This window comes from Scyliorhinus canicula, chromosome 16 (assembly GCF_902713615.1).
Source record: "Scyliorhinus canicula chromosome 16, sScyCan1.1, whole genome shotgun sequence".
Lineage (NCBI taxonomy): Eukaryota > Metazoa > Chordata > Chondrichthyes > Carcharhiniformes > Scyliorhinidae > Scyliorhinus > Scyliorhinus canicula.
In genome coordinates, this window is record NC_052161.1 from 538,113 (window position 1) to 563,241 (window position 25,129).

Here is a 25,129-nt window from a genome sequence, read left to right on the forward strand (position 1 = left end):
CAGTGACGAGAAGTCGGTGTCATCCGTGGACATGTGGTCCGGGGTGTCACTGGCTTATGGCTGGGGGCAGGGGAAGTCCAGATGGACCCATTGCCTCACCAGATGATCCTGCACGACAAAAGACAAGATGCATGTTTAGCCCGCAGGTGGAGGTGGCGAGGGCTGGGGGCTGTGGGGAGGGGGGGGCATACGTGCCGTAGGGTCATTGCTATTTATTGCGGGCTCACTTGGATCTCTGGTGCTGACCTCCACTTCTTCCTGCTCTCCATCCCCACCGACCAACTCAACGCCCTCTGCTCTGTGACGGTGAGGGGCCACTTGTCCTGTGGGTCCCCTCCGCTTTTCTCAGTTGTGGATCACCTTCTCCTGGGAGAAGAGATAATGAGCAGTGCGGGAAACTTGGACATGGCAGCACAGGGGATCCTAGCTTGCATGTGCAGAGCACCCGGTCATGACGGGCAGCATGGTGTTGACAGGTGGTGCACGGTGGGTTACATGCGGGGATGGGGGTTGGGGGGACGTCGCTGGCTGGGCCAGCACTTATTGCCCATCCCTAGTTGCCCTTAATGTGAATGGCCTATAAGGCCACTTCAAAGGGCAGTTAGGAGCCAACCCCATTGCTGTGAGTCTGGAGTCACATGTAGGCCAGACCAGTGATGTACCATCAATTGAACGCGAGACGAGTTGCTGAACAAAAGTATGGCTTTAATATACTAGATGTTAGCCCTGCGGTCGATTACAGTAGAAGGACGACCGCCGGGAGTACTGGGTATTTATACCCCACCCTGGAGGCGGGGTTAACTCCGCCTCTCGACCAATCGGGGAGCCGTCACATGACTGGTCTCAACCAACCGGTCGAGAGGCACATGACCGACCAGGGCCAATGGTAAGCCGGTGTTCTGCACCAATGGCAGGCAGCTATGCTAATCATACCACCACAACCAGGTAAGGACAGCAGATTCCCTTCCCTAATGGGCATTAGTGAATCACATGGGTTTTTACAACAAGCAAAATTGGTCTCATAGTCATTGTTGGGTGAGCTAGAAGCTACATTTTTAATACACAAGATCATGTTCTTTGTAAACACAAAGAACATGTGTACACATTGTGCCTGTTTCAGCTAAACAAAATCGGTGACAGCCATGCTTCGTGCATTTGTCAATATAAGGTCTTAACCAATTAGAGTCAACTTGTTTGGTTTAAATTTAAACCAAGCTTGGCAGCTGATTGTCAGCCTGGTCAATTAACTGGTCCATTCACCATGGCAACGCCTCTACTGATCAGAGTCTGCTTACCGACTAATCTTCTCATGAAGTATAAATTGCCGTTCCCTTTATAATTATTATTCTTGTCCTGATGATAGCAAGATGAAAATCTTCACCGATATCTGTTTTCAGCAATATTCAAGTTACTTTAAAGTGAGACCATTGTTGTTTGCAGAAAAATGTAGCAGTCAATTTGCATATTATCTTGACCACTGAACTTTAACAGACAATTTTAAATTGTCCCTCTAGTTCTGAAAGGAGGACAGTGATTCCTGGTAAACACCTCAGTTCAGGTAAGTGCCCATGTGAGTTCAGGTTGCCCTGGGGATGGGAATTGAGAAGGGAGAGAAATGTAAATAGTGACCCGTTAATGTGTTGAGTTACGGTTTTTAGCAGCTCTCACAGAAGCTTGAACAGCTGTGAGATACAGAGGAAAGAATTGGTTTTCCAGAATCAGGGGGTGAATTCTCCAACGGTGGGATTCTCCGTTCCGCCGATTTGTCTGTCGTAAAACGCCACAGTTCCCACGCCGGCATTGGCACTTAGCCTCCAAAACAGCGAATCCAGTGTTATGCTCTCCTGCCGGAGCTGAATTGAACCTCATATATACTCCCATGAGGAAGCAATTCCAAATCCTGTCATGCAAATGTATGCCTGGAAAGGATTGCAAGGGCTTCCCTAGGGAATCCCGCTCGCCACCATTTTTGAGTAACTCTGAACTGCTCTAATGGCAATGTTTATAAACATCAAGCTTTGATTGACAGCTCCTGGACCACATCAAACAGAGTTAAGTACTGTCAATTTCCAGCTGTCCACTTCAAAATCACTCAAACATAAAGGGAGATTAATGGAGCAATGCTGACTGCTGTGTTTCTATGGAAGCTGTCAATCACAGCCTAGTAACATAAATACCACAGATAAATGAATGAATGGCTTTCAGCTCAAAGAGCTGAGGGAATTTAAACACAGCTGATTGGTTTTCTCTTTCCAGGAATTGGCAGGCGCTGCTTCCTCTGTCTGAGCCAGCAGGTGTATTGCTCAGGTGGGTGTTAAAGCAGTAATTATTTGCAATGCCTCTGGACTCTCACTCTTTGCTACCGAGAACAGTGTCAATCCCCCTCACTGTACTGTCCCTTGCACACTATTACTGCACTATCAGCATCCCTAAAATCATAACAAAAATGATGGACTCAGCAACAGACAGAAATGCAAGAACTGAGTGCCAGAAGAGAGCTGAGAGCTGCTATCAACATCAAGGCAGCATTCGATCAAGTGTGTCTTCAGAGAGCCCCTCGAAAAACTAAAGTCATTGGTGGTCAAAGGCAAAACTCCCCAACGGCTGGGGTTACATGATACAAAAAGAGACGATTGTGGTTGTTCAAGGCCAGGAATTTTGGCCAAAGGATATTAATGCAGGAGTTACTAAGTGAAATTCTCTCAACCCATCCATCTTCAGTTACTTCATTAATATATTTTTTTAGATTAGCAGTCTGTGTGCTTGCTGATAATTACATTGTGTTCACATCCACTGTGAACACCTCCAATGATAAAGGTGCTCTTGGCAAGCTACAAGACAATTTGGTGTGGGCTGGTAACACTCAGGCATCATTCACACCATCTAAGTGCCAGGTAATGACCATCTTCAACAAGAGAAAGTCTAGCCTCGCTCCCTCAACTTTCAGTGGATCACCATTGCTGATTTTTCATAACCGCATCATATCAACAAATTAGAACAGAGATGGAGGAAATGGTTCACCTCCTGACTCCTCAGAAGCTCTCCATTGTCTTACAAGGTTCATGTCAGATATGTAATGTGATACTAACCACATGATCAATAGATGGAGCCTTAACGAGAAGCTCAAAGCCATCTAGCACAGGGTAGCTCACCCAACTGCTGTTCCCGCTACTAAACATAGTGGGATTGACATTGTTCTTGACAGCAATACAATATGATCAATAGCAAATTGACAACTTAAATTCATACTTCTTTACCGGGGATTCGCTATCGTCCATATTACTCTGCAGTCCAAAACCAAATTTACTAACAAAATCCCATCTCTGCCCATGTCACCACCAGCTCACTGCAGCTGCAGTATGTGCAAGATCTAATCCAGCTGATCACTAAAGTTACTTCAACAGTACCTTTTTCCCCTCTGACCTCTGCTACCATTGAGAAAAAGAGAAGGAATATTGAGGGAAATCCATCACCTCCAAGTCACACACAATCCCCACTTGGACATACGTTGATAAGGTAAACCTTCATCGTCACTGGATTTGAGACAGAAATCCCAAACTATTGCAATTGTAGAAATAACTGCGATGATGAGGCTGTGAACCATCACTGCAGAGAAACCAAGGATTGTCAAAAAATGGTAGCTTTCCGAGCGATGCCCACATCCAAAAAACAATTTAAAAAGTAAGACCAAGCATTCTTAACCAATCTGGTATTTTATTGATAGTGAGTAAGCATGCACACATTAAACACAAAGCAATCAGTCTCCTGTGACATATCAGAGAGGAAACAATCTTCCCAGGACACAAGCTTAGGAGGAAGGAGATGGTGCCATGAGTTTTCACAATCTCAGAATATTTAAATATGCTTTACAGTCAATGCAGTATGACATTAGAGGGCTGTATCACCTGGTGAGAATGTGCCCTTTACATTGGATATACAGAAACTTTCCCTTGTGAATTTGTCAGTAGCTTAGTTGAACAACCTTGAATGGTGCATCCTTGTGTATGTCAATAACCCAACTGATCCAATTAAACATTAAGGACAAACTGTCAAAATCCAACTTTGAATTTGCACGCATGACTCAGTTCCTCGCACTAATAGAAATGTTTTCCATCTTCCTCTTCCAAAGGCTGAAGTTTTCACTGGAATTACAGTTCCATGGATGATGCATCACCCTCACTGAGAACCGGGCAGGCAGTGTCGGCAGATTCTATCACAGCATAGTGAATCAAAAACCTGCTCTCGTTGGATGACCCACAATAGATAGTGATCAGGAATCCTGGGTGAGGCCAGGTATAGTGTTTGTCTTACTGCCCACACCCAGCGCTGAACCTATCACTTGGTTCAGTAACACTAGGTGGGACATTTACCCACTGAATTATTTCAATGACATCGCGACACAATGTAGAGTTAGAAATATATATTTCATTTAGATGTCTAGGACTCTGTTACTCGGAGCATATTCTGAATGTGGTTTATAAGATTGTTATGTTTTAGACCATAGAACAGTACAGCACAGGCCCTTCAGCCCATGATGTTATGCCGACTATTTATCCTAATCTAAGATTAACCGAACCTACACCCCTTCAATTTACTGCAGTCCATGTGCCTGTCCAAGAGTTGCTTAAATGTCCCTAATGACTCTGACTCCACCACCTCTGCTGGCAGTGCATTCCATACACCCACCACTCTCTGTGTAAAGAACCTCTGACATCTCCCCTATACCTTCCTCCAATCACCTTAAAATTATGTCCCCTCATGACAGCCATTTGAAATGAAATGAAAATGAAAATCGCTTATTGTCACGAGTAGGCTTCAATGAAGCTACTGTGAAAAGCCCCTAGTCGCCACATTCCGGCGTCTGTTCGGGGATCAAACCATGCTGCTGGCCTGCTTGGTCTGCTTTAAAAGCCAGCGATTTAGCTCAGTGAGCTAAACCAGCCCCTGGGGGTTTCCGCTCTGGGGAAAAATCTCTGGCTATCCATTTTATCCATGCCTCTCAGCACCTTGTACACCTCTATCAAGTCACCTCTCTTCCTTCTTCGCTCCAGTGAGAAAATCCCTCAACCTTTCTTCATAAGACATGCCCTCCAGTCGAGGCAGCAACCTGGTAAATCTCCTCTGCACCCTCTCCAAAAAACGTCTGAGGCGACCAGAACTGCACACAATAATCCAAGTGTGGTCTAACTAGGGTTTTATAAAGCTGCAGCAAAACCTCGTGGCTCGTAAACTCAACCCCCCTGTTAATGAAAGCCAACACACCATATGCCTTCTAAACAACGCTATCAACCTGGGTGGCAACTTTGAGGGATCTATGTACGTGGACCCCAAGATCTCAGTTCCTCCACACTTCCAAGAATCCGGCCTTTAACCCTGTATTCAGCATTCAAATTCGACATTCCAAAATGAATCACTTCACATTTATCAAGGTTGAACTCCATCTGCCACCTCTCAGCCCAGCTCTGCATCCTGTCAATGTCCTGATGTAACCTGCAATGGCCCTCAACACTATCTACAACTCTCCCAACCTTTGTGTCATCGGCAAACTTACTAACACACCCTTCCACTTCCTCATCCGAGTCATTTATAAAAACCACAAAGAGCAGAGGTCCCAGAACAGATCCTTGCAGGACACCACTGGTCACCGACCTCCAGGCGGAATACTTTCCATCCACTACCACTCGCTGTCTTCTTTCGGCCAGCCAATTCTGTATCCAGACAGCCAAATTTCCCTGTATCCCATGCCCCCTAACTTTCTGAATGAGCCTACCATGGGGAACCTTATCAACTGCCTTACTGAAATCTATATACACCACATCCACTGCCCGACCTTCATTAATGTGTCTCTTCACATCCTCAAAATCTCCTTTTTTTTAAAATTTAGAGTACCCAATTATTTTTTCCAATTAAGGGGCAATTTAGCGTGGCCAATCCACCTACTCTGCACATTTTTGGGTTGTGGGGGCGAAACCCACGCAGACACGGGGAGAACGTGCAAACTCCACACGGACAGTGACCCAGAGCAGGGATCGAACCTGGGACCTCAGCGCCATGAGGCGGTTGTGCTAACCACTAGGCCACCGTGCTGCCCTCTCAAAATCCCCTATTGAGTCTCTTCAATTCCAGGTAAACTGGAGCAATGAAGGGGGTCATGTGACCTGCTTTGAATTCTGTAAGTCAACAAGTCTATGTGTTTTTTAAAAATTCATTTAAGGGGTTGGGCATCGCTGGCTAGACCAGCATTTATTGCCCATCCGTATCGGGTGGCATGGTAACATAGTGGTTAGAACTGTTGTTTCACAACACCAGGCTCCCAGGTTTGATTCCCGGCTTGGGTCACTGTCTATGCGAAGTCTGCATGTTCTCCCCGTGTCTGCATGCATTTCCTCCGAGATCTCCAGTTCTCTCCCACAATCCCCAAAAGACGTATTAGGTGCATTGGACATTCTGAATTCTCCCTCTGTGTACCCGAACAGGCGCCGGACTGTGGCGACCAGGAGATTTTCACAGTAACTTCATTGCAGTGTTTATGTAACACTAACAAAGATTATTATTATTTGCCCTTGACAAGGTGGTGGTGAGCTGCCTTCTTGAACTGCTGCAGCCCATGTGGTGTAGGTGCAACCACAGTGCTGTTGGGGAGGGAATTCCAGGATCCATGGGGGCAAAGGGATGGTGGCCAAGGTTGATTTACTGGGAAGAAGGTGCAAGATGCTCACACTTGTAAACAATGGCAAGATATCTTTTTGAAGTTATTGGTCTCTATGGGGATTTGGGAGCTCCTGCAGGATATGACTCCAGAGATTGAAAACAAGTTTGCTGATACTCAGAAGAGTTTAAATGAACAATATTTCACAGGTGCTTTTGCTACATTCATTCAAAGTTAACATTGCTATATCTATATCTATCACTGAAGTGTTGCTTGAAAGAGCAAATACGCTTGTCAATGCTTTGCGGCAGTAAAGAAAGACTAATTTGAAGGCTCTGCCAGATAAGTTAGAAATAGATTTAAAAGTAGACACTAAACTGTTGGCTTTTAACACTTGACCCTTGAGAATAATCCAGATAGAGTTTGAATCTTAGAATCAACAGTGCAGAAGGAGGCCATTCAGCCCATCGAGTCTGCACTGGCCCTTGGAAAGAGCACCCTACATAAGTCCAGGCTTCCACCTTATCCCCATAACCCAGTAACCCCACCTAGCCGTTTTGGACACTAAGGGCAATTTATCATGGCCAATCCACCCAACCTGCACCTCTTTGGACTGTGGGAGGAAATTGGAGCACCCGGAGGAAACCCACGTAGACACTGGGAGAACGTGCAGACTCCACACAGACAGAACTAGGGATCTGGAGCTGTGAGGAGCAGTGCTAACCACTGTGCCACCGTGCCAACCGTGGTTAGGCTCTGATTACGAATGAAGCAGCTTGAATTTTAGAAGGAGAGGGAAATATGAAAACTTCAATTTGAGTCTCAAAGAGAAAGGAAAGAAATAAAATTTGAAATGGAAAATGTTGAAATCTGGGGAGAAAAAGAAGTGGGAAAATTATCTTGAAGGAAATCTTAGATCACACAGAGGGTAACAGGAAAATCTGATGATGATTCAGATTCAACCCCAGGTTTTCATTTGACAAGTATTTATCTAATGCCTACATTCAGTGAGGAACGAATGGAAAATGTATTTTGTGTAATTTGAGAAACCTGCTACAAAGGTTTCAGTGGCCACAGGAAATCTGAACAACCTTATTTCATAGAAACATAGAAAACAGAAGCAGAGGCCATTCAGCCCTTCGAACCTGCTCTGCCATTCATTAGGATCATGGCTGATCATCAGGTTCAATACCCTGATCCCGCCTCCCCCCTCCCTCCCCCCATATCCCTTTATATAAAATCTAGTGATTATGATACTGTGATGCTATTCCCAATGCCCATGCACTAGTGCTGAAGCTGACAAACAAAATCTTACAATCCTGAAGTACAGTAAGAAGTCTTACAACACCAGGTTAAAGTCCAACAGGTTTGTTTCACCTCCCTCAGGTGAAGGAGCAGTGCTCCGAAAGCTAGTGATTTAACCTGGTATTGTGAGCTGAGTCCACAAAAGATCAGCCATGATCTAATTGAATGGCGGAGCAGGCTCGAGGGCCAGATGGCCTACTCCTGCTCCTAGTTCTTATGTTCTTATGTTACTGTGCTCTCCCCTGTCCAACGCCGGCATCTCCACATCAATCCTGAAGTAGAAACAGATCAGACTTTTGGGAATTTGTGAGAGAAAAAGAAATAAAAGTTAATGGGTGATATCCTGGGGGGGAGATTTGTTAGTGCTCTTTGGGGGGGTTTAAACTAATTCAGCAGGGGCATGGGAACCTGGATTGTAGTTTTGGGGTACAGGAGATTGAGAGTATAGAGGTCAGGAGCACAGATTTGACTTCGCAGGAGGGTGCCAGTGTTCAGGTAGGTGGTTTGAAGTGTGTCTACTTCAATGCCAGGAGTATACGAAATAAGGTAGGGGAACTGGCAGCATGGGTTGGTACCTGGGACTTCGATGTTGTGGCCATTTCAGAGACATGGATAGAGCAGGGACAGGAATGGTTGTTGCAGGTTCCGGGGTTTAGGTGTTTTAGTAAGGTCAGAGAAGGGGGCAAAAGAGGGGGAGGTGTGGCGCTGCTTGTTAAGGACAGTATTACGGTGGCGGAAAGGATGCTAGATGGGGACTCTTCTTCTGAGGTAATATGGGCTGAGGTTAGAAACAGGAAAGGAGAGGTCACCCTGTTGGGAGTTTTCTATAGGCCACCTAATAGTTCTAGGGATGTAGAGGAAAGGATGGCGAAGATGATTCTGGAAAAGAGCGAAAGTAACAGGGTAGTTGTTATGGGAGACTTTAACTTTCCAAATATTGACTGGAAAAGATATAGTTCGAGTACATTAGATGGGTCGTTCTTTGTACAATGTGTGCAGGAGGGTTTCCTGACACAATATGTTGACAGGCCAACAAGAGGCGAGGCCACATTGGATTTGGTTTTGGGTAATGAACCAGGCCAGGTGTTAGATCTGGAGGTAGGTGAACACTTTGGAAACAGTGACCACAATTCGGTGACCTTTACGTTAGTGATGGAAAGGGATAAGTATACCCCGCAGGGCAAGAGTTATAGCTGGGGGAAGAGCAATTATGATGCCATTAGACATGACTTAGGAAGTGTAGGTTGGAGAAGTAGGCTGCAAGGGTTGGGCACACTGGATATGTGGAGCTTGTTCAAGGAACAGCTATTGCGTGTTCTTGATCAGTACGTACCAGTCAGGCAGGGAGGAAGGGGTCGAGCGAGGGAACCGTGGTTTACCAAAGAAGTGGAATCTCTTCTTAAGAGGAAAAAGGAGGCCTATGTGAAGATGAAGCGTGAAGTTTCAGTTGGGGCGCTTGATAGTTACAGGGAAGCGAGGAAGGATCTAAAGAGAGAGCTAAGACGAGCAAGGAGGGGACATGAGAAGTCTTTGGCAGGTAGGATCAAGGAAAACCCAAAAGCTTTCTATAGGTATGTCAGGAACAAAAGAATGACTAGGGTAAGAGTAGGGCCAGTCAAGGACAGTGGTGGGAAGTTGTGTGTGGAGGCAGAGGAGATAAGCGAGATACTAAATGAATACTTTTCGTCAGTATTCACTCAGGAAAAAGATAATGTTGTGGAGGAGAATGCTGAGACCCAGGCTATTAGAATAGATGGCATTGAGGTGCGTAGGGAAGAAGTGTTGGCAATTCTGGACAAGGTGAAAATAGATAAGTCCCCGCGGCCTGATGGGATTTATCCTAGGAATATCTGGGAAGCCAGGGAAGAGATTGCTGAGCCTTTGGCTTAGTGCCAGAGGACTGGAGGATAGCAAATGTGGTCCCTTTGTTCAAGATGAAGCGTGAAGTTTCAGTTGGGGCGCTTGATAGTTACAGGGAAGCGAGGAAGGAGCTCCTTCCCGGATGCTTTTCTTTTGCTTCAGGTGTTCCTGAGCCAGGGATGTTGCACTTTTCAAGAAGGCTGTGCGAGTGTCCATGAAGTATTTCCTCTCTTCTCCTGGGGATCGATGGCCGTGTCGAAGCTCCAAGTAGAGCACTTGTTTTGGGCACTCGTGTCAGGCATGAGGATGATGTCTCCACCCAGCATAGCTGATCGAGCGTGGTCAATGCTCAGGATATTGGCCTGAGTGAGATGTCGTTGACAATGAAAGGAGCATGTGGCAATTGGGGCATCAAACTCACCTGCTCCTCAACCACCGCCTGCTCACCTGTGACAGAGACTGCAGGTTGTTCAGTCACGTGAAAATTAATTTTTAGCGTGGAAGCAAGTCATCCATGTCCCAAATGGGCTGCAATAAGGAGAAGACCTTTGAGGTTCCACTTGCTAATTTTCTACCTAGCTCCCTAAATTCTGACTACAGGACGACTCCCCTATTGATGTATCTACCCTACTAATAGATTTGCAGGATCTTACAGAGGCAGCACTGGTGGAAGTTCTCCAGGGTTTTGAGGTGCCTGTTGTACATAGTCCACACCTCTGAGTTATGTACGAGGGTGGCTATCACTACACCTCTGGAGACATGAGCTTGGTGCCAGGTCTGAGATTTTGGTCGCCAAACTCTCTTCCTCAGGCAACTGAAGGCTGTGCCGGCCGCTGAAGGCGGTGTTGAACCTCATTGTCGATATCAGCGTTGTTGACAGTTGGCTCCCAAGGTATAGAAAGTGGTCAACATTGTCCAAGTCGGTATTTTGATAACCAGGGGACAGTGCTGTGGGCAGGGAGGGGTTGGTAGAAGACCGTTGTCTTACAGATGTTTAGTGCAAGGCCCATGCTCTCATACACTCTGGTGAAGGTGTTGGCAATGGCTTGGAGCTTGACCTCAGAGTGTGCGCAGATACAAGCATCATCTGCATCCTGTAGTTTAATGACCAAGGATGATGCAATCTTGGATCTGGCCTGCAGGCAGCGGAGGTTGGACAGATTCCTGTTTGTTCTGTAGTTTAGTTCCACTCCAGTGGGGAGTTTTCTGAGTGTGAGATGGAACATTGCAACAAGTAAGGTTGAGAAGAGCATCAGTGCGATGAAACAGCCTTGCTTGACCCCAGTCTGAACATAAATTAGGTCTGTGGATGATCCATTGGTCAGGATCACGGTTTTGACATCATGGAGCAGGCAGAGGATGATGACAAACGTTTGGGGGCCACAGAAACAGAGGAGGACTCTCCATAATCGTTTGTGGTTGACAGTGTCAAAGGCCTTTGTGCAGGCAAAGACAGCCAGGTACAGGGTTGGTGCTGCATTTCTCTTGTCGTTGCCGTGTGGTGAAGATCATGTCCGTTGTGCATCTTAGTGGGTGAAATCTGCATTGAAGCTCTGGGAGCAGATCTTCAGCCACAGGGAGAAGGTGATGTAGGATGACTGTTGGCTCAGAGGCGTGGACTATGTTCAGCAGACACCTTAAAGTCCTGGAGAAGTACTACCAGTGCTGCCTCCACCACATCCTGCAATCCATTTGCCGAATAGGCCAACGTCAGTGATCTCGCCCAGGCCAACATTGTGTCCGACAGCAGGGAAATTCTCCGCAGTTGCTTGTCATTTTTCCTGAAGGTGGTCACATGACGGTGCCCTTGAGATCTCCAGGCACCTTCTCCTTTTAGGTCAGGGATATTAGGTTATGTATTTGAGCCAATAGTGCTTCTCCACCATGTTTTGGCGCTTTTGCAGGAATTCCTCTGCACCTGATGCCTGTTGTTCTTTAGGGCCAAATAGGTCAAGTGTCAGTGGGAGAATATTTAGGGGACAGTGATCATTGTGTCATGAAGCAACGGAAAAGGATAACAAACAATCTAGAGCAAGAAATATTAACTGGGGAAAACCCAACTTCAATTGGTTAAGAATTGACCTGGACCGATTTATTGGGACCAAAGATTGGCAGGAAAAATGGGAGCTTAACAATGGATCATCTTCAAAGAAGAGATTGTTTGGGCATAGTCACGGTGTAGTCCCTCAAAATGGAATGGAAGGGGAGCTAATCCAGAGCTCTGCAGATGACGAAGGAGATAGAGAATTAAGATAAAGAAGAAAAAGTGTGCTTATGACAGGTGTCAGGTAGATAATGCAATTGAGAACCAGGCTGAATTGGGAAGGTGAAAAAGCAGATAAGAGTAGCAAAGGATTATGAGTAAAGCAGGCATCTTGGTATGGCAGGATTGTCGTATGAGAAGAGATTGGGGCAACTAGGACTGTATTGACTAATGTTAAGGAGAATGGGAGGGGATCTCATTAAAATGCATAACATTCTGACAGGGCTGGACAGACAGGATACAGGGATGTTTTTCCCTTTGGCTGGGGAACCAAAAAAAAGGGGTCACAGTTTCAGGTAAGCCATTTAGGACGGAAATGAGGAGAAACTCCTCAAGAGGTGGTGAACCTGTGGAATTCTCCACCACAGAAGCTGTGGAAGACAATTCACTGATTATATTTCTAGACTGTAAAGATGTTGAGGGGTATGAAGTGAGCCCAAGAGTAAGGCATTGAGGTAGAGGAACATCCATGATAAGTGACTAACAGAGCAGGTTCGAAGGGCCAAATGGTCAACTCCTACCCCTATTTTCAGTGTTTCAATCTTTCTGACATAAAATGGAATCCCAAAGTCTTCTATAGGTATATAAATAATAAAACAAAGTAGTCAAAGGGGGAGTTAGGGCCAATTGGGGACCAAAGAGGGAATTTATGCATGAAAGTGAGACCGTGGCTGAGAATACTTTGCATCTGTCTTTACCAAAGTGCAATAACCCACATGAGGCGCAGGGGGACATCGTGATTGATCTCCCCGTGCGACACATGGAGTATTAGCTTCCCCGCTTGTGCGCGGAGGCCCAGCCCCACTCGGGCTCATAGGAACTCAGTATGAAGGCCGGCCCTGACAGGGACCGGCATGTTGGGACTGTAAATACATTTGCTGCCTCTGCAGATTTCTTGTGAGCGTAAGTAAATCTGCGTTCAGCGCACCAATCAATTCCCTGGGTTTTAATACAAAGAAGAAGATGGTATCCAAGCCTGGGGGAAAGAGGAATAAATTCACTCACTGCAAGTGTTGACAAATAACTGAGGAGGTGTTGGATATGCTGCCTGACAGAGGGTCAGTACTAGATACAAAGATACTGAGGGAACTGAGTAGAAATTACACAGGCACTAGCCATAAATTTCCAATCTTCCTTAGATTCAGAGGTGGTGCCAGAAAACTAGTATACTGTATAAAGGTAACAGAGAGGGTTGGTAAGGACAAGCTGTTGATGTGATCCTCATAGACTTCCAAAAGGATCTAATAATAATAATCTTTATTGTCATAAGTAGGCTAACATTAACATTGCAATGAGGTTACTGTGAAAAGCCCCTAGTCGCCACATTCCGGCGCCTGTTTGGGTACACAGAGGGAGAATTCAGAATGTCCAATTCACCTAACAGCACATCTTTGGACTGTGGGAGGAAACTGGAGCATCCGGAGGAAACCCACGCAGACACGGGGAGAACGTGCAGACTCCGCACAGATAGTGACCCAAGCCGGGAATCCAACCTGGGACTGTGAAGCAACAGTGCTAACCACGGTGCTATGGTGCTGTGCCACGCTACAGACTTGTGGGAAAAGTTATAGCTCATGGAATAAAAGTAACAATAGCAGCAGGATACGGAATTGGAGTGACAGGAAACAGAAAGGAATGGCCGGCGGATATTTTTCAGGCTTGAGAAACGTTTGTAATGGGTGTTTCCCAGGAGTTGGTTTTGGGACTCTTGCTTTTCTCCATAAATATTAATGATCTATACCTTAGTGTACATGGGACATATTCAAAGTTTGCACAGGACACAAGACTTTAATTATTATTAACTGTGAAGAGGCTGGAATACAACTTCCAAAGGGCAAAGACAAGTTGGTCTGAGAGCCTGATGGAGGGGGTTTGCTGGTCTGTGAGTCTCAAGGAGGGGGTCTGCTGGTCTGAGTGTCTGAGGGAGTGGGTCTGCTGGTCTGTGTGTCTCAGGGAGGGGGTCTGCTGGTCTGTCTGTCTGAGGGAGTGGGTCTGTTGGTCTGACAGTCTGAGGGAGTGGGTCTGCTGGTCTTAGAGTCTGAGGGAGGGGGTCTGCTGGTCTGACAGACTGAGGGAGGGTGTCTGCTGGTCTGAGAGTCTGAGGGAGGGGGTCTGCTGGTCTGAAAGATGAGGGAGGGGGTCTGCTGGTCTGACAGACTGAGGGAGGGGGTCTGCTGGTCTGACAGACTGAGGGAGGGGGTCTGCTGGTCTGAGAGTCTGAGGGAGGGGGTCTGCTGGTCTGACAGACTACGGGAGGGGGTCTGCTGGTCTGACAGACTGAGGGAGGGGGTCTGCTGGTTTGACAGACTGAGGGAGTGGGTCTGCTGGTCTGAGTCTGAGGGAGGGGGTTTGCTGGTCTGAGTCTGAGGGAGTGGGTCTGCTGGTCTGAGTCTGAGGAAGTGGGTCCGCTGGTCTAACAGTCTGAGGGAGGGGGATCTGCTGGTCAGACAGTCTGAGGGAGAGGGTCTGCTGGTCTGAGAGTCTGAGGGAGCGGGTCTGTCTGTATGAGGGAGGGGGTCTGCTGGTCTGACAGACTGAGGGAGTGGGTCTGCTGGTCTGAGAGTCTGAGGGAGGGGATCTGCTGGTCTGACAGACTGAGGGAGTGGGTCTGCTGGTCTGAGAATCTGAGGGAGCGGGTCTGCTGGTCAGAGGGAGCAGGTCTGCTGGTCTGAGGGAGCGGGTCTGCTGGTCTGAGAATCTGAGGAGTGGGTCTGCTGGTCTGTGTGTCTGAGGGAGTGGGTCTGCTGGTCTCTGTCTGAGAGAGGGGATCTGCTGGTCTGTGTGTCTGAGGGAGGGGGTCTGCTGGTCTGTCTGTCTGAGGGAGGGGGTCAGCTGGTCTGTGAGTCAGGGGGAGGGGATCTGTTGGACTGTGACTCTGAGGCAGCGGGTCTGATGGTCTGGGAGTGTGGGGGAGAGGTACTGCTGCTCTGAGAGTCTGAGTGAGGGTGTCTGCTGGTCTGAGAGTCCGGGGGAAGGGGTCTGCTGGTCTGAGACTTTCCTGAAGGAGGAGATCTGCTGGTCTGAGACTGCAGTGGGAATGGGTCTGCTGGTGACTCTGTTCTACAAGACCTCTCAAGGAGAGCAGTTTGAGACCCTTTCCCTGTTGTGCATTAAGTGGATCAGGGAGTTCTGCACTGCAGGAAGTCAGTGCACAGGTGGACCTGCATGTGAGTGGGGACAGGGTCAGCTGACCCCTGGTCCAGTTCTGGGAGAGACTGATGCAGGAAACATGCAGCTGGTGACCATTCAGTGAGCTGCCAATCTTGGGGAATAAGGGTGCAAGGCTTTCTCTGCCAGCACTACGGAACGAGGAAGAGGAAATGCAGAAGAGGATGGGGTCCAGAGCGCTGTTCACATACCACAGCGGCAGTGACAAGTATGATTTGAGCCAGGTGTAGATGGTGTAAACACTTGTTGACCAGTTCTCGGTGTAAATGTGCATCAGGCTAGCAGCTGTATCGGGAAAGTTACAAACGAAAAAGGCAACAACAACAGCTCCTGAAACAAGAAAAAAAATACAATCAATCAGTAACTTCCAAACTTTGTATCGTGCAGGGATCAACTCATTTCATTTGTATAGTTTCAGAAATAACGTGCTGGAAAATCAGTAAATAAGAAAATGTGATCAAAGACTGACAGGAATCTGCTGGGCAGGATGGGCTTCTCCTTTCCCTGACTCCATTTCAGATGCATTATGGGATAAACTGTGCATGCTGATTGCTGAGAATGAGGAAATGATTTTTCCAAATAAAAGCAAATTACTGCGGATGCTGGAATCTGAAACAAAAGAGAAAATGCTGGAAAATTTCAGCAGGTCTGGCAGCATCTGTAGGGAGAGAAACGAGCTAACGTTTCGAGTCCAGTTGACCAAAGGGAGATTTTGCAGCATTTTCTCTTTTGGAAAGTGATTTTTCTGTTGGATCTTGAACAGTTTAATTTCTTTGACTTTCTGTAATTTTTAAAGCTGCTTTCTTTCCCAAGCCAAGGATACCTGAGCAATTCAAAATTCAAAGTTCTCTATGAACTGAATGTCATTTATTTCTTCCTCCCTTTGATACAGGACATAATCAAATATAATCATTAAAATAATTGAAGCATGTCATTTAGGATTCACTGCTTCCATTTCTAAACGGAAAACTCTTTAGAATCTGAACAGAACACTGCCCTGAGCAGCAAAGCTGCAATTCTAGAATCACCTTGGACAAAAGTATAAACATGGTCCATAATCTTGCATTGAATTTCTATTCATACAGACTGTTGAAGACTGTGTAACTGGTCTGTAGATCTGGCAAATAGGGGCTGGTTTAGCACACTGGGCTAAATAGCTGACTTGTAAAATAGAACAATGCCAGTAACGCGGGTTCAATTCCCGTACCAGCCTCCCCGAACAGGCGCCGGAATGTGGCGACTCGGGGCTTTTCATAGTAACTTCACTGAAGCCTACTCGTGATAATGTGATTTTTAAAAAAAATTAATGTACCCAATTAATTTTTTCCAATTAAAAGGCAATTTAGTGTCGCCAGTCTACCTATCCTGCCCATCTTTGGGTTGTGGGGGTGAAACCCACGCAAACACGGGGAGAATGTGCAAACTCCACACGGATAGTGACCCAGAGCCGGGACCTCGGCGCCATGAGGCTGCAGGGCTAACCCACTGCGCCACCGTGCTGCCCTCAATAAGCACTTATTATTATATTATGATTACCTTATTAAATCTATCAAAATCTAGTAAGGTGAAATATTTTCCAAGGATTAATATTAAGATGAACACCAGCAGAGAACTGAAAAACATGTGCAGTGAAATTAGTAAAAGTAATGGAGTAAGTTATCTAGATGTCCAACATGTGGTTCAGAATAATTTGAACAGTGTGAGTTTGATTTCTGTTCAGACGGAGATAAAGTGGGCTCCACCCTCTGCCCCCAAGCTGGAACACAATGGCAATCCACCACTGACAAGAACAAAGCTCAGGGTGAAGCATCAGCACACACTGAACCAAGGAGCTGCCCTTGGGCAGAACACATTGAATTAATGAATTGCAATGGAACTTCTTTAGACCCCCATTCCTGCATCACTCTCATAACATCCCCACGGGTCCCAAGCACTCCTTCCCATTGTTAAATTAAACTAATAATCCAATCTCTTGAATTATGCAACATAGAAAATAGAAGCAGGAGGCCATTCGGCCCTTTGATTCTGCTCCGCCAGTTGTAATGATCTTGGCTGATCATCAAGTTCAATACTCTAATCCCCTGCCTCCCCCCCCTCCCTCCCCCATATCCCTTGATCCCTTTAGCCCCAAGAGCTATATCTGATTCCTTCTTGAAATTACACAGCATTTTGGCCTCAACTACTTTCTGTGGGAATGAATCCCACAGATTCCCCGCTCTCTGGGTGAAGAAATTTCTCCTCACCTCAGCCCTAAAAGTTTTACCCCTTATCCTCAAACTATGACCCCTAGTTCTGGGATTCCCACCTCGGGAACATTCTTCTGAATCTACCCTGTCTAATCCTGTTAGAATTTTGTACATTTCTATGAGATCCCTTCTCACACTTCTGAACTCCAATGAATATTTCACTATGGAGCAGTTCCATCGGCATCATCAGACATTCAATGTGGCATTGGCCTATCAGAGCCATTACTGTTGGATGGGATTGTGGGTGTCAGTGACAGGTTGGGTCATCCACCTCCTATTGTGCATGGAGACACTGAGGGTAGGATTCTCCATTTGCCGACGCCGAAAAAGCAAAACGTGATTGGGAGGAGAATAGATTCCGAAGCCAAAATCACAGCGGGTGCCAATTTGACGCCAAATCGCGATTCTCAATGACCTCGACAGCGTCGTCAATGCGTACCGGAACGCACGTACAGTAAACACCGACCCGGTACTCTCCGGGGCCTCCGTGATTCACCGCCTCGGATCGGCCGAATTCCCGATGGCGCAGTTCACTTGTGCTTTGAAAAATCGTGAAACCGACATTGTGGCTGCTGAGCGAGAGAGAGGAGGTAGGATACAGAGAGGAGTGACTGCGCGCTGCTGGGCCGGACATCGGCCAGGATGGCCGTGATGGGGGGGGGGGGCCTTGCCAGGGCCGGAGGGGAGGGGGTGACGGGGGAACAGGCGAGTGACTAGGGTGGCCCCCCACAGGATTGGGGCGGTGTCCAGGCTGCACACCCACTGACCAGCCAGTTTTGGCCCCTAATTCTGTAGAGTGACACCGACCAAATGGGCACCCCACCCTCCCACCCCCACAACCCACCCTCCGCCACATGCGGGGCAGCCGAACAGCGGCCGGGCCCATCCAGGCTGGGTCACACCAGAAGATGTGCGCCAACGGGGACCCTTGTAGCAGGGCAGGAGTCACCGCAGGTTGCCTCCACTCCTGCTGTATTGTCTGGGGAACCACCTAGGCGTAGTGTGAGGGCCCGTAAGGCCAGAAAGTTAGACACCAGTTAAGTTGGCACGGGTGCAGGGCACAGTTTAGTTATAGGGGCTGAGGCACAGACTGTGTATATATTTCTGCACAATAAACAAACACCTGTTACCACCGTTACAACCTGCCTCAATGCTCTGTCTGCTGGGTGTGGGGGTGGGATGGTCCAGGCAGGCCCTGTGGGAGGACCGTGCTCCCCCCCCCCCACCCGTGTGCCTCGACCGTCCCCAGCACCCCCATCCCAGGGATTCAAGGGACCCTGTGATGGACTGGCCAGCTCGCATGCAGAGATCACCCAGGTGGAAGGTGCTAGTGTGGGCATGGGTCCGATGTTGTCATATGATGTGGAGCACCAGAGCTCATCGCAGAGCGGGCTCTCATCACCCTCCATATCATGGACCAAACCCGCTGACACTGCCAACCCAGGGGCCCTCAGCTCGTAGTGTCACAGGTATGTATAACTGAAGGGTGTGCTGGAGTGCGGTTTGGCGGTGAGAGGGTGTGGGTCTGGGATGTGGTGCCAGGGCCCTGGCCGGCACCACCCCCCTCTCCACCCCCTCCCTCCTAGTCGGTGAACCTGGAGGCGATCAGAGTCCCGTGCGCGCTGGCTCTGGTGATAACGTCATGCGCCCTTGTGCCTGCCTGGGCCCTCGAACATGTCAGGAATCGCTGAGTGTGCCAGGATGAAGGAGTTGTGCACGCTGCACGGGTGTCGGGCGCAGACGTGTACAATGCGCAGCTGATGGTCACAGACCATTCCTGTTGGTGTACAGCGGCCTGTTATCCGCTGGTGCCCGTAGGGCGACATGCATCTCGTCGATCACCCGCTGAACCCGGGGCATCCTGGTGGGCTCGGTCCACATCGAACTAGATGCATTGAGGTGTCTGGGCACATAGGGCCTCCATGTTGGCACGGATGCATCTGTGCACCGAGGTCTGTGAGATCCTGGCTAGGTCCCCACTTGGCAACCGTCACCTTGACAACCACCGGTAACGGGTATGCTCCCCCATACCCCCGTGGTGTCAGGTGTGCCATCATCTGGCAGATGTGTCGCACTGTCTCACTGCTCAGCTGGAGTCTCCAAATGGCATGCTCTGTCCGGCAGGACCTCGAATGAAAGGAGGCCTCATGCAGCACCTCCTCCTCCTCGGCCTGTTTGGCGGGCGGCCCTCCAGCCTGTGCAGCCGCCACCTGCTCTTCTGCAGCCCACGCCTCTGCAGCCCACATCTCTGCAGCCCGCTCCGCTGCTGTAGCTTCCCCCTCCTCTTCGAGCGGCTCCTGAGGCCACAGAGCATCTCGCAGGGCTGCAACCATCACCCCAGCGGCCAGTATTGCTGGTCGAACTCCAAATGCCATTGTCTTCAGGGGGTAGAAGGTCAACATGTAAGCATGGCGCATACTCCCGTGCCCAGCCAGATTGGCACTGTGGGCTCCGTTCATGCATGTCCCTCCCCCACCACCACACTCCTGCTCGTCGGTATCTGGCACCATCAGTACCCCCGGTCCTAGCGCTCGTCCTGCTGCCAGGAGTACCGTTGGCTGGCACTGCCCTCACTGGAGGCTGCCTTGGGTGTGGCCCTGGGTAGTCCCCAGGTGGGTGGCGGCCAGTCGGGCAGTGTGTTTGGGGGGGTTCGTGCTGTGGCGGGGGTGGTCGCACCCTTATGGTCGGTGTCACTGTGTAGAGCCAGGGCCGAGGTGGGTGGTCAGTGTGTGCACAGCGAGATGGCCGCTGTAATGGCGGTCAGTGCCTGGGTCCAACCGCCCTCCTGTGGGGTGGGGGGGGGGGCATCCTGGCTGCTCGGCCCGCCGTCCCCCTTCCCCCCTCCCCTCCCCCGGCCCTGGCATGGGGCCCCCCCACCCTAGACCGCACGGCCAGTGTCCAGGTCAGCAGCCTTCAGTCACTCCACACCATTTTCTACCTCCTCTCTCTCGCTCAGCAGCCATGACGCCAGGTTCATGATTTTTATAACCACAAGTGGACCACGCCGTCGGGAAATCGGTCCATTGGAGGCGGTGAATCGCGGAGGCCACGGAGCATCGGGCGTCAGGCCCGCAAATTATATGTCTACTGTACTTTCAGCCCGTGCGGCGAGCGGCGCTTTTACACCATTTTCAGGCCGCCGGAGCTTCTCGATTTGGTGTCAAACTGGCACCTACCACCATTTTGGCGTCGGTAAACAGAGAATCCAGCCCCCAAGTCTCTGTATCACTTTCTTATTACAATGTTGAAATGTATAATTTAATTATTTAATCTAAATTGTTGATGATATGTGTTCATGTTATTCAATCTTAAAACGTGAGTGAGGCCCACATATATAATGAGAATATATAAATAATGAGAATATCTACTCACCCATTAGCTGAAGGGCCTTTCTTTCTGTTCCAGGCAGATTTCCAGAACTGGTGAGGGGGTTTGAACATTGACCACTCCATGGATGTGTTAATCCCATCTCCTCACGCTGCCGACTATTCACACTTAAATGTCGAAATATTAACAGATGAAAGATGGTGATTACGGTGAGTGGAACTAAGAAACATAGGATGCTCCTGATTTGGATCACAGCCTTGTAGATGGTAAATGGTTCTTGTTCAAACATCTCACATACAGTGGAGTAGAAGACAGTTTTATCCTGTGAAGTGGCAGTATAGTCCAGGATGCAGGCAGCTGACTGCCCATAGACAATGGCAAATGGTACAGACGTGATGGCTGACAAGACCCAAATCGCTGTCAATAAATAAACCATTCGAGATTGGCGTAGGCCTGTGATTGACCACATTGGGTGACAAATGGCAATGTAACGTTCAGCTGTAAAAGCGCTGATAGTCCAGCTGGTTGTAGCACAGTAGATCTGTCGGATCATGAAGTAGAGTTTGCAGAGAGGGTTACTGAGCAACCAGGGGTAGTACTGCCAGTAATACCTGTACACGGTCACTGGTATGGTTAATAACAGCAACAGGTCAGCCAGTGCCAGGCTGAGCAGGTAGAAGCGGATGGCACTGACCTTCAACCGCACATTCCTCAGCAGTGTTAGAATGCTCAAACCATTTGCAGATACACCAAAGAGAAAAAGTAAGACATAAAACACAGTGACCGGAATAGTTACGTAGCTAGGTTCCTGCTGTGCGGACCCAATCAACAGGTGCTGTAGACTTGGTGAAATTTTAAAGTCTCTTGGCTTTGATGCATTATGATTGAAGGATTTGATGTGCATCATGCAGGGATTCACGTGACCAGCCATGGACCGATTCATTTCTCAGTACTAGAGCTATATGTAAAGTCAATTGGAATGTAAAGTTTTGTAATCCAGTCGGTAAAATGCAGGTCAGTTTAATGACAACTCAAGGCCGGGCTACACCAGTCATAATTTCCACAAATAATTGTCTGTCACATTTAATAATACTGGAATATTAGTTCAAAAATATTAAATGGAAAATCCAAATACAATGTGATAATTTGGACAAAGTTTGAGACAGTGTCTTATTTGTACCAACTCAACTCTCAAATCAGCAGAACATGTTTTCTTTTATATTGTAGAATTCACTTATTGATCTCAGTTTAATCAGGATCACTGGAGTCCTTGTTGACCGAATGTATCTGCCATCATACACCAAGAATGTTTGTCCCACCACAGATTATTCCAAATAATGCACAGGTGAGTTCCTATAGCCGCAGCCAGCACATGCTCTCAATGCGCCTGAGTCTTGAGATGTTTTCTTTTCAGAGTAAACAGCAGCTATTAAAGGAAAGAACAGATTAGATACTACCATGGGCAGCACGGTGGCGCAATGGTCCGAGGTTCGATCCCGGCCCCAGGTCACTGTCCGTGTAGAAGTTGCACATTCTCCCCGCGTTTAAGTGGGTTTTGCCGTGTTTGTGTGTGTGTGTTTCTGCATGTGTGTTTGTCTTTGAGTGTGTTTGTGTTTCTGTGTGCGTTGTGTGTTTATGCGTTTATGTGTGTGTGTGTTTGTGTGTGTTTGTGTTTAGAACAAAGAAAATTACACCACAGGAACAGGCCCTTCGGCCCTCCAAGCCTGTGCCGATCATGATACCCTAACTAAAAAAAACCTTCTGCTCTGACTCAGTATCCCTCACTTTTCCTCCCTATTCATGGACCCATCCAGATGCCTCTTGAATGTTGCTAATGTGCTGCTTCCACCACATCCTCTGGCAGCGCATTCCAGGCACCCACCACTCACTGTCTGAAAAACTTACCCCGCACATCTCCCTTAAACTCCCCCCTCTCACCTTGAACCTGTGCCCCTGTGTAACTGACACTTCCACCCTTGGAAAAAGCCTCTGACTATCCACTCTGTCCATGCCTTTCAAAATTTTGTAGACCTTTATCAGGTCTCCCCTCAGCCTCTGTCTTTCCAGCGAAAACAATCCTAGTTTATTCAACCTCTCCTCATAGCCAACACCCTCGAGACCAGGCAACTTCCTGGTGATTCTTCTTCGCACTCTCGCCAAAGCTTCCACATCCTTCTGATAATGTGGTGACCAGAACTGCACGCAATACTCCACATGCAGCCTAACCAAGGTTTTATATAGCTGCAACATGATTTCCCAACTCCTGTATTCAATGCCCCGGCTGATGAAGTGGAGATGCCGGCATTGGACTGGGGTGAGTACAGTAAGAAGTCTTACAACACCAGGTTAAAGTCCAACATGTTTGTTTCACACACTAGCTTTCAGAACACTGCTCCTTCCTCAGGTGAATGAAGAGGTACCTCTTCATTCCTCTTCATTCACCTGAGGAAGGAGCAGTGCTCCGAAAACTCGTGTTTGAAACAAACATGTTGGACTTTAACCTGGTGTTGTAAGACTTCTTACTAACTGATGAAGACAAGCGTGCCATATACCTTCTTAATGACTTGGCCACCCGTGTTGCCACTTTTAGGGAATTCTGGACCAACATTCCCAGATCTCTCTGTATGTTAATGTTCCTAAGGGTTCTGCCATTTACAGTATAATTCAGACCTAGATTTGAACCTCCAAAAATCATCACTTTGCATTTGTCCGGATTAAAATCATCTGCCATTTCTGTGTCCAAGTCTCCAATCTATCTATAACCTGTTGTATCCACTGACAATCCTCGGCATTATCAGCAACATCACCAATCTTCGTGTCATCCGCAAACTTACTAATCAGACCACCCACATTTTCATCCAGATCATTTATATATACTACAAACAACAGAGGTTCCAGCACTGATCCCTGCGGAACACCACAAGTTTCAGATCTCTATTCAGAAAAAACACTCTTCCATCGCTACTCTCTGTCTTCGAGAACCAAGCCAGTTCTGTATACATCTAGCCAGCCCACCGCGAATCCCATGTGATTTTAGTTTTTGTACCAGTCACCATCACTCCTGTACTAGATAAACCCCAGATATCCATTCACCGTCACTCCTGTGGTAGATAAACCCGGATATCCATTCACCATCACTCCTGTGGTAGATAAACCCGGATATCCATTCACCGTCACTCCTGTACTAGATAATCCCCAATATCCATTCACCGTCACTCCTGTGGTAGATAAACCCGGATATTCATTCACCGTCACTCCTGTGGTAGATAAACCCGGATATTCATTCACCGTCAGTCCTGTACTAGATAAACCCGGATATCCATTCACCATCACTCCTGTGCTAGATAAACCCGGATATCCATTCACCATCACTCCTGTGCTAGATAAACCCGGATATCCATTCACCATCACTCCTGTACAAGATGAACCCGGATATCCATTCACCATCACTCCTGTGGTAGATAAACCCGGATATCCATTCACCGTCACTCCTGTGCTAGATAAACCCGGATATCCATTCACCGTCAGGCCTGTGGTAGATAAACCCGGATATCCATTCACCGTCACTCCTGTACTAGATAAACCCGGATATCCATTCACCATCACTCCTGTACTAGATAAACCCGGATATCCATTCACCATCACTCCTGTGCTAGATAAACCCGGATATCCATTCACCGTCACTCCTGTACTAGATAAACCCGGATATCCATTCACCATCACTCCTGTACTAGATAAACCCGGATATCCATTCACCATCACTCCTGTGCTAGATAATCCCCAATATCCATTCACCATCACTCCTGTGCTAGATAATCCCCAATATCCATTCACCGTCACTCCTGTACTAGATGAACCCGGATATCCATTCACCGTCACTCCTGTGCTAGATAAACCCGGATATCCATTCACCGTCAGTCCTGTACTAGATAAACCCGGATATCCATTCACCATCACTCCTGTACTAGATAAACCCGGATATCCATTCACCGTCACTCCTGTGGTAGATAAACCCGGATATCCATTCACCATCACTCCTGTGCTAGATAAACCCAGATATCCATTCACCATCACTCGTGTGCTAGATAAACCCCAGATATCCATTCACCGTCACTCCTGTACTAGATAAACCATGTGCTAGATGACATACATTGGCCCCCAGTGCATTATTGCCTTGATTTTAACCATTTTCAGCCTTGTTTTCAAATACCTCCATGGCCTTACCCCTCCCTATCTCTGTATCTCCCACAGGACTACCAGCCACTGAGATCTCTGCCTTCCTCAAATTCTTATCAGGATTTTCTTTTGCCA

General features: G+C 47.8%; 2 protein-coding genes across 2 annotated transcripts in view; both read right to left on the minus strand.

Moving 5' to 3' along the window:
- Positions 1-21,749, minus strand: part of LOC119979657 (neuromedin-U receptor 1-like) — a 47,060-nt gene extending 25,311 nt beyond the window's left edge. Inside the window, exons 1-5 of the mRNA XM_038822185.1 lie at positions 20,864-21,749; positions 15,270-15,575; positions 12,951-13,053; positions 10,803-11,020; positions 3,508-3,606 (exon numbers count right to left, since the gene is read on the minus strand). Coding sequence (XP_038678113.1) covers positions 3,508-3,606; positions 10,803-11,020; positions 12,951-13,053; positions 15,270-15,575; positions 20,864-21,749 — 1,612 coding nt within the window. The remainder of the gene's footprint in view (positions 1-3,507; positions 3,607-10,802; positions 11,021-12,950; positions 13,054-15,269; positions 15,576-20,863) is intronic.
- Positions 21,750-23,884: 2,135 nt separating this feature from the next.
- Positions 23,885-24,889, minus strand: LOC119979658 (elastin-like). Its single transcript, XM_038822186.1, has one exon. The coding sequence runs from the start codon at positions 24,887-24,889 to the stop codon at positions 23,885-23,887; it is 1,005 nt and encodes a 334-aa protein (XP_038678114.1).
- Between the last annotated feature and the right edge of the window lie 240 nt (positions 24,890-25,129).